At 46.4% G+C, this 9,752-nt stretch overlaps 1 protein-coding gene across 1 annotated transcript in view; it reads left to right on the top strand.

Moving 5' to 3' along the window:
• Positions 1-531: 531 nt before the first annotated feature.
• Positions 532-9,752, top strand: part of T265_05098 (hypothetical protein) — a gene marked incomplete at both ends in the record, with an annotated part of 91,539 nt that continues 82,318 nt past the window's right edge. The window contains 4 exons of the mRNA XM_009170015.1: positions 532-667; positions 712-803; positions 838-967; positions 8,511-8,660. Coding sequence (XP_009168279.1) covers positions 532-667; positions 712-803; positions 838-967; positions 8,511-8,660 — 508 coding nt within the window. The remainder of the gene's footprint in view (positions 668-711; positions 804-837; positions 968-8,510; positions 8,661-9,752) is intronic.

Raw genomic sequence — 9,752 nt, 5'->3', positions numbered from 1 at the left:
AACCACCCTAATCTACGTTCATATTTTTGGAGCTCACCTAATTCCATTGTCCACTGAAACTGCCATATCTCCGGCGGAAAACGTCTGGTGGAATACTTCTCTAATGTCGCTGATACCCTGGAATGTCCAGATAGGGCTCAAAAGATTGGGCTCGTACTCTGAACACAATTGCCTGCCTGTTTCAGTTCAACAGGGACACACCGTAGCTTCCGGAAATTAAATTTCATTGTGCGAATACTGCGCTGAGAAGACTTGCGATAGTTGAGAAGGATCTAACGGATAAGGGATCTTGCGTGCATCACCCAGTAAAAATCCCTTTCCAGACTGGCTAAAAATACAAGGTAGTAACTATGTAACCCACTGCAGCTATCATTTTAGCTAGCTGGTGGCCCAACTTGGACGTATTGCTTGGCGAAGGCAAGTTCGGAGAATCTGTTCCGTCATGTACAGACAAGAGAGCGCGCATTTCAAGCATCAAGGTCGAGTGCGTCGTGGCGCGTTATATGATCTCCCGAGCATTTCGAGTTTCCGATGTCCTTTTGCACTTTAATTGTTCGGGTTCCTCCGTCGACCAACGCCTACGTGTTGAAATTGGAAAAAGATTTATGTGTCTCAGACCTGTGCTGCGAAATTCGGCTCCAAATACCAGAGGCTAAAGTCAACAATCGTAAATACTGACAATTGATTCTGTTACTTAGTGCTTAGCCCTAGATTATGGAATTTTCGTTCCTGATCCTGATCCGAAGCATTCTTCCTGGCTGGACAACTCACGGATGTTGTCATATTATCACTTCCGTGATAATGTTAGTTTGTTTTTTAAATTTTCGCATTTGTTAGTTCGAGGTTGAATACCGGAATAAATTGCGCCTTTTGGTAATACAGACGATGGATGGTACCCGGAAGGTACTGCAGGTGGATGATAGCAAAACGGTGGCAGAGCTCATGGACCGAATATGTTCGAAAATGGGTGGGTTTTCGTTTCCCGGTTTTGGAACTACGAATTATGCTTGCTTCCCTTCTTTGCATTGCATACTCTGATGTATTCGTGCACTAATTCTTGTGTATACATATTGGCTCGCAAACTGTCATACGGCGCGCCGCTTGAGTACTGATGGTCTTAGCTGTTGTGTGTGTATAAGATTGCCAAGTGTGCTCCGCACCCTCTTCCTTTTTTCCCCTGGGCTACATATTTTTTAGTAATGGTTCCCTGATAACTCGAACATTCGGATTTGCACGGGCGAAATGACCTTCCTTATCAGGAAGAGAGAAATGATGGTATGAAGCATTTTCCACATGGCCTGTCGGGCATAAGTGGTACGACAACCATGTGTCCCAGTTCAGGTTGTGGTGGAGCAGATATGATGATGTTATACTGGGCGCTCTGGGCATCGTGCTAAGTTTCACCATGCATCACCGTTTGTTGACTCACTACTTCATGACTCCACCTGAGAAGCCTTTCCGTTCGCACAGTGCGTTTACACCAGTGGATATCGCGGGTGGTCCTAGATAGTCTGTGCGCACGCGTTGTACCGTTTGACCTGATAACATCAAGCTTTGGGGCATGTGCCGAAGAGCTTTGTGTTAGGAATGCGTAATTAACTAGAATATTCCGGATCCCTGCAGCATACCTCCTTGAGCTTTGTTGTGACTGTCAGCACATCTGCTGTGATCCGTTGAGGTCAGTTCCGAAACCCCATCCGCTAGGGTAGCCCGAGTTTCGAGTCTCATAAAAGCATGGGGCGTGTGGAGGTCTTAAGCACACGGCTTTTGGACAAAAAACAGATTTTGGCACAAATGACAAGTTAGTGAGAGCTTCATGGATCCTGATAACTCACTGAAAAGGTTCATGTTTCAGACTCCTGTTGCTGATCAGACCTCAACCTCAAAATCACCGGAGCTAAAGGTCCACGCAGACGGTCAACCAAACGTCGCCTCGACGCACAGTCCATCGCTGCCTGCTCACTGCGGACTGCTTTTGTGAAGTACTTCTGAAACATCCAGAGTCATCTGACCACATGATATATTCCAACTGGGCCGCAGCCACGGACACATCGTGTCACCATCATTCACTGATGCTGCGGTCAGTAACCGACTGACTCTTGGTTTACAACACATTTGTGGATTGAAACCACGCACTCGTTCTGAGTCGCTTGTCTCTTCGTTCCTCGATGCCACATAAGGTGTGGAAACATCGCTTGGCAACTGTGAGACTGACAGATTCCGGTGTTAGATGAAATTACCGGAATCGTCGTCTGGAGTCTCTTCCAACTTATCCACCGTCAAATGTGAATTAACGCTTGGACAAGATCGTCACCTCGTTGTACTGCACTGCGAGTTTGACTTGTTGCACGGCGCTACCAGGTCTGTTGAAGCACCTGATATTAGACAGAACAGCGCCACTGCTTGATTCTCAGGGACATATTCTAGCCGGTCCTGAACACAATTTGGCCAGACAAATCGTCAGAAGCCGAGTGAATATGAGGGGCACACCGACCGTGATGCCTGGTGAACAAGGAAGGCTAAAAAATTGAATGTGTCCGGAAATCCGGGAATACTCGAAGATTATTTCAGTTGGTCCGTTGAACAGTCACGGACAACTGCCTATGAACGAAACGAAGGGACTAAGTGGTCGGGACCATTTTGAACAAAAAATGAGCATCGACAGCTGCACCGAGCACTCGTTCTCGTGGGCACCTACCACTCATTTGGATCTTGGAACTGCAGTAGAACCCCAAATGAAACTCCAGATGGCCTCGGAGGCTCAGATACATATCCCCCCAAGCGTCACCAAGCTTCTGGTCTGAATTACCTTATGCCTGCCTTGTTCAAGGATGGGGATGAAGTCCTCACTCAGCGCTTGTCCGTTCTGTTCGCTTGCATCCTGGCAGAGGAGGCTGTTCCAGGCAACCGGACAATCGGTGATATGGCCTGTTTTCAAAAAAGCCCCTGTAGTTAGTGTGGCAATCTTAGGTTGGTCAGGTTGACCCCGGTCGTAAAGAAACTCAGTGTCACTTTTCCTTCGTTGCCTTATGGTGGCTGACAAAACTAACTCGAGAACGGCAAGAAAGGTTCCAGCTTTGCCAGATTTATGCTGATCAAAACTTCACACCCAGTCAGGTGCTGGAACATCACCCGACGTATAAACGTCGGTTTCCTGAGATTCCTGAATTTCCGTAGCGCATATGACCCAGTTTACTGGCCAGTTTACATGCTTACCTACAGAGAAGTGTCCCGGAAATCTGTGAACCCAATAAGTTCTTGTATTTTTGGACTTACAGGCGTAGGAGAATATCCGGGTAGCTCACCAGAAGCCGTACCCAAATGGGTGTCCGTCAAGGGTACTCACCCTTCTCATTCCTACATAATTTTGTGATGGACGAGATATTGAGGTGAACAATGAAAGTCTTCAATATGTTGGCAGAAACTTTGTTCATCTGGAATATACAGACGACGTCGATCTTGTGTTCGAAGAGGAGGAAAAAGCAGGTGTATTTTTGTAACTAACCAAATTGATCCAACCCTTTGGCCACATTTTTGAACAGTGCAGTGTTTCGCATGTGGTGCGGCGCCACGAGGATGGTGGTGTTGCTTGGATCTCAAAGAACTATTCCCGCCTCTGCCGGACTTCGAGTGGAACTCAGCGTGTGGCTAGGGGCAGAAGGCCAAAGTAATGAAAAGGCATATAATACAGAGAACGAGGTTGATCCACGCGACTAGTCCCAGAAAACTGGTACATGTGACTTCGTCACGCGCTCAGTGGCACGTGTGCGTCCGAGCCATTGTCTTAAACGTATAGCTTTCCTGATGTACCCGCCTGGTGTACCCACCCCTGTATTCACCGATAAGAGTTATTTCCTTCAATGCTTATCCATCCATTCCTCCATCAAAAACCATCAGCCAGCGGAGCTGTGGCAGCCAGAATCAGCCAGAACCGGTTTACTGCTGACACTGCTTCTACCGGGTTCTGAAACTGAAGCCACTGATCACCATCATTCATGTCCACCACGGGGTTATCTGGGTAGTCATCGCTGTTTGCTGAAAAATTGATCTGAACTGCAGAGTAATGGTTGTCGGGCTTTTCCTGAAAGAATCTTGCCGGAACCAACTATTCAGTGCTTCACCCACATGGCTGCAGGGAACTTGTCTGGCCGGTTGGTGCAGGAAGTAAGTCATGGCTGTGCAACCCTCGGTGCTGTCACTCAAGCAGGTGCGTTTAGGGTCTCATTGGGCTCATGACAAGGTTCACTTGTTTCTCGTTTCTTTTTATGATAATTCATTGGCAGTAATGGTCAACTGTTTGATGATGGAAGTGTGCGTATTTTAGGTACGACTTTTTCTACCCCATCGTTTGAGGGGATAGGGCAGCACTGCCGTACCCACGAATATAAAACTCCTGATCACCAGGGGAAAACGCCCCTCCTATCGCGGCGAACAATAAGAGTGCCATCAGATCGCAGTATGGGGACTTGCTATTCTTCGTTTGACTGCTCCCGACTGACCACATTGGTTCTTAAGGAACCGAATTCCAGCGGATATAACCCGCAGGATCATTACAGCACCGAATTCCGAGCATCACAACAAAGTGGAAGCTGTCAGAACGACCACCGGAGGAAAAAGCCGGCCACGGATCTTCCCTTAGCAACTTGAGAACGTGGGTGCTTACCTATGCACTTCGGCAAGTAGCGACTGAAACTGCGTCCTACCTGATAGAAAATCTTATGAGATTTCTGGACAGATTTGGGGTCTTGGTGGGCCAAACATATTCCCGGGTTGACACCGGTGTCGGGGTCGCGAGACTTCCGAAAAATCTAACTTGGCATCTTCTATCGAAGAAACTCTCCATCATGGAAACCTCATACGAAAGAAAAGTTCAATTCCTAAACAACCTAGACAGGGTGATTGAACGCTGGGTAGAGAGGTTTATTTAGCATCATACACTTCGAGGAAGTTCTGTAACTCAGCCCGATACCAGTAAGTCTGGATCTTCCCATCCTAAGTTGAAGTCGTTAAAGGGATTGCAACTGAAGCTATCATATTCAGAGACAACAATATAATTGTTGACACCGATACTTCACCAGCTTACAACAACAAAGTTTGTCTAGTTATATTTAAAGCCTTAAGGTGAGAAAGCGAAAGGCGGAATAGGAAAGGACCCTAGTGCCAAATCGCCTGAAGCATTCAATGGTGCCTACACCTCCAAATGCTCAATTACACAATCCGAAAAGAAACTGACAGCTCGGACACCACTCAGGTCGATTGGCCGTCATTTCTCGCATCACATCTAGCCAAACACAACCAAGCCCCATCCTGGAACGTGAAGCGCACCAGCAACAACCGCGTTCACTGTAATCTCTTTCAAGCCTTTCTACCACGCCACAACTTGTCCACCTGGTTTGTAGAATTTTGTGGATGCGCGGTAGGCGATGAGTTTAAATCCGCAACATATGACTGGGTCACCCAAAATGAAGGTTCTGGATATTTTCTGTCACCAATACACCCGCTCCAGAACCAAGCGCGCGTCCCTTAATTGGTTTATTGCAAATCTGAAGATGCCATCGGATGCCATCAGCAATCCTGTAGTGGGTGATCAAAAGTCCGAAGACGCCCAAGGTCATCCACCCACAGATGCCATGTTGCAACCAGACAACACCACAACTGTTACTGTATCCTTGAACACATAACCCTTGAGACACAGCAGATGGCGCGGTAAACGCGATTCAAACCTTCAAGATTCGCGTACTGACCACTTCCGTCGGAGCTTTTCCAACTGCCGAGGTACATAAAATTCTCCACAATCTCCGTTGTTTCTTCTTGAATTGCAAGGAGCGTGTTCAGGACTTCACATTCTAAAGCATAACTTTACAATTGAAAGGCACGTGCCAAAAGATAATATGCTGTTGGTGATTTTATCCAATGGCGCTTGTGCTGTATGCATGTTTTCATACTTTAAGCATCCAGATCGGCAAGGTTTTAACCAGTAACGATCTAATCCGGGATTTTTAAGACCCTTCAGTGTTCGATTTTGAACAGAAATGAAGAGAGTGAAGATCCCTAATGGACACTACTTCTTTCGGGAAAGCTTTTAGATATGGTTACACACTCAAAAACCTAATAATGAATTTATAGAGAACCTTTGGTCGTTCTTTCCTGAGTAGACGTGATAAAAGACACGGATCAGTCGACAGAATCTGATGTATCCTTGGGGGCTGCTAAGCACTGAATGGTGTATGAAGGTGTGGCGCATCCGCTGCCCGACCGAAATCCCATTTGATGCCCACGGGTTAAGGTTTTGTGTGCCACATTGAGGTTCGAAGTATCAGTAGCACAGTCTCGTTACGTCGAGAGTCAAGGTGACATCTCTAGTTACTACACTGTGATGTTTAATTATGTCGTGGTTTGTTTGGATGTCAGCCGCTCTTAGTGTTTCAGACGATCTGGCGACATCTGTCACTTTGAATGAGTTCTGCGCCCCTCAATCACAAATTGCTGTTATGTGACTGGAACAACCCTGTACCACAATCCAGTAATGACAGCAACATCTTCGAATAAGTTGTTCTATCAATAAGGTTCTATCACTAACGGCGGTGGGGCCATTAGTTGAACAACGAAAAACGTTGGATGCATATGCAATCTTAACCGACTGTGGCACCGTCTCGACGTAAGTTTTCCTTTGAAGGGCCTCATATGTAGCTCTCCTTCGCGGTTTGTTTTACTTACCTGCGGATAAATAGTCTTTGCTACCGGGAGATATCTAGTGCCCATCTACCTGGATCATCGGTAGGACATAATGTTCCACTCCAGGTCTTTGATTTGAGTCTCCTGTCTTCAAATCAAAACATAATTACCACATGAATAACCGATATGCTATTAAAAGCCGATTCGCATTCTGCGATGTTTACAAGTGAGGAATGGGACTGTAGCACACACTGTCCTCTGAATCTTCTGCGTCCTCTTCTTAACGAAGACCCTGATTTCCGGCGATATTGATGCAATATATTTCGAATTTTCCCATTATCTGTTGTCTTACACATCCCTTTCGCCCATCGCTTTTCGTCCACTTTCCATCCCTTGTTGGTGGCATTTTTACTTTTCAAGGTCTTTCTGCATATGTTATGTGGCCTTCTACAACACGCACTTTGCGTATCGCTTGACAAATGCCACTTTGCACTCGAACTGTTCGCTCTTCCGTGCGATAATCTCGAGTCCACCTTCCAATCGGGTTAATCCTGCGAAATAAGTACCACCGACAGCTTTCAAGTCTGATTATTTCGCTTTCTTCTTCAACACTAGTACAGAAACACTAGTCAGCCAAGTTGTGAATTATAGTCGTTTCTAAACATTAGCCGTTTGTTCAGAATAGTGTCTTTCTCCGNGAACTGTTCGCTCTTCCGTGCGATAATCTCGAGTCCACCTTCCAATCGGGTTAATCCTGCGAAATAAGTACCATCGACAGCTTTCAAGTCTGATTATTTCGCTTTCTTCTTCAACACTAGTACAGAAACACTAGTCAGCCAAGTTGTGAATTATAGTCGTTTCTAAACATTAGCCGTTTGTTCAGAATAGTGTCTTTCTCCGCCCACACTGTACACCGTGATGGCTGCACCTCACAAACCTTGAATTCTATTCTTAGTATACACCCCTTGCTATGCTCACTACCTCATCTGCGCCCATGGGCTCCTATGACGAACGCTCCATCACCTGCTACGATCCTGTTTGGCCCACGCATTCTCCTCCCCCCCTTTGACGGAGTTTCTGCCTTGTGTTTCGCCAACCGGTCAGATATGTACACATACCCATCCCAAACGTTCCCTCTAGTTTCATTGTCAATTTTGTGCACTACTTGATAGTTAATTCCGATTTATTCCTGTCCGATGAGTTGTTAATCTATACAAACACGCGTTTCTTAGTTCATGAAAAATCGCTCATATCGGCCTCCGCTAGGACACGTCACTCCTTCCAACCGTTTGGATCACATTCTTATCCGAAATTCTCCTAAGGCCACAATTGTTAGGGTATAAGTTGCGTTTATGGGCCACGAGATTCGCTGGATATTGCCCTTGTTGCAGCTTAACGAGTCAGTTCTAATTTTAGCTCTCTCATGTCTCCACCAGTTTCCGAGCGAATCAGCTTTTTCTCACGGTCCCGAAAACATTTCACACTAGCTATTCTTTCTTTGTACAAAGTCCAAATCCACCCAGTCTATGGTTTTGTTTTCATTGAAATGTAGATCCCTCTTACTTTTCTTCAATCGATTAAGTTAACAGATGATTGTTTACTCAGAACCGACGACCTCAAATTTTTATCCCGTCTCCACCACCCCGAAGGTTGTTCTTTGATAACGTCTCCTGTACAGTGGTTCTCAGTTTTTAGTGCAGACCGTCTTCATTTGCAGGATTAAATCTCCATAGGTCTTCTAAGGTGCCTTTCTAGCTCTAATGTAGTGTTCTTCAGGCTCTGTTTCAAGCTCTTATTTGCTCAAATACATAGATCTGTTTGATTTTTTCGTTCAGGTATCACCAATCATGAAGAGTATTCACTCGTCCGACCAATGACTGAGGAAGAAAGAATGCGTACACTAACTCTGCGTAAACATAAAGGTGGTGCTCGGGACCAGGAAAAATTGGAGAAAATGAAACAGAAGTTGCACACGGATGATGAGCGTAGGTTTCTGCCCTTCCATGCAAGTTGCATTTCCCCACATGTCCGCAATTACTCTCAACGTCCGTGACATTGTATTAGCCAATATATNCCTTGCTAGCTGTTTTGTTTTGGTCTATGTCACATATTTCCTGCTGGTGGATGGGTGTTATACTTGCTGTGCTAATCTGCTAAGTTTCGCAAATGGATCATTAACTGTGCGGCAGAATCACGCAATGGCTGTAGTCTAACAGAATCTTTTTGATGACGAGCCTCTGCGGGGTGTGAAAATTGTTATCCTTCTTACCGTAGGCATACGCCACTGTCAAAATGTGTTGTACTGTCTCGATTCAGTAAATGCTCGTTGTTGACATGGTTCTTGTCACTCGGGGAAATTTTTCACGTTTCTGTTACATGGCTCTGGCTCGGCAGGTCTTGGCCACCAGCCGACACTCATCTAAAGCCCACAGGTGAAGTAGAACCTTGGACGGTGAACGTGGAACCACCTACGGCCTCGGAGGTTTACGACTGCATATGTTCTCTCAAGCGCCACCGAGCTCCCGGTCCGGATGACCTTCCACCTGCACTGTTCAAAGACGGGGGTGAAGTCCTCAGTCAGCGCCTGTCCGACCTGTTTGCTTGTATTTGGGAAAAGGAGTCTGTCCCAGACAACTGGGGAGAATCGGTGATAGTGCCCATTTTCAAAAAAGGGGCGCGTAGTGAGTGTGGCAACCACAGGGGGATCAGCTTGACCCCGGTTGCAACGAGACTGTTGGCGTCAAGTGTGCTTCGTCGCCTTATGGTGGCTCGTGAGATGCTGACTCGAGAGCAGCAAGCGGGATTCCGGCCTGGTAGGGGTTGTGTTGACCAAATCTTCACACTGCGTCAGGTGCTAGAACAACGCCATACGTATAAGCGACCCACAATTCTAGTATTCCTGGATTTCCGAGGCGCATTCGACTCGGTTGATCGGTCTGTTCTTATCGAGACGCTTGCCCACCAAGGAATGCCCCGGAAGTTTGTAAACATAATACGTTCTTTGTATTCTCAGACTTCCGGACGTGTGAGAGTGTACGGAGAGCTCTCCAAAAGCTTCCGCACACAAAGCAGTGTCC

Source organism: Opisthorchis viverrini (genome assembly GCF_000715545.1).
Source record: "Opisthorchis viverrini unplaced genomic scaffold opera_v5_92, whole genome shotgun sequence".
Taxonomy (NCBI): Eukaryota; Metazoa; Platyhelminthes; class Trematoda; order Opisthorchiida; family Opisthorchiidae; genus Opisthorchis; species Opisthorchis viverrini.
Note: the sequence above shows the minus strand (reverse complement) of the source record. Positions and strands in the feature narration are given on the sequence as shown.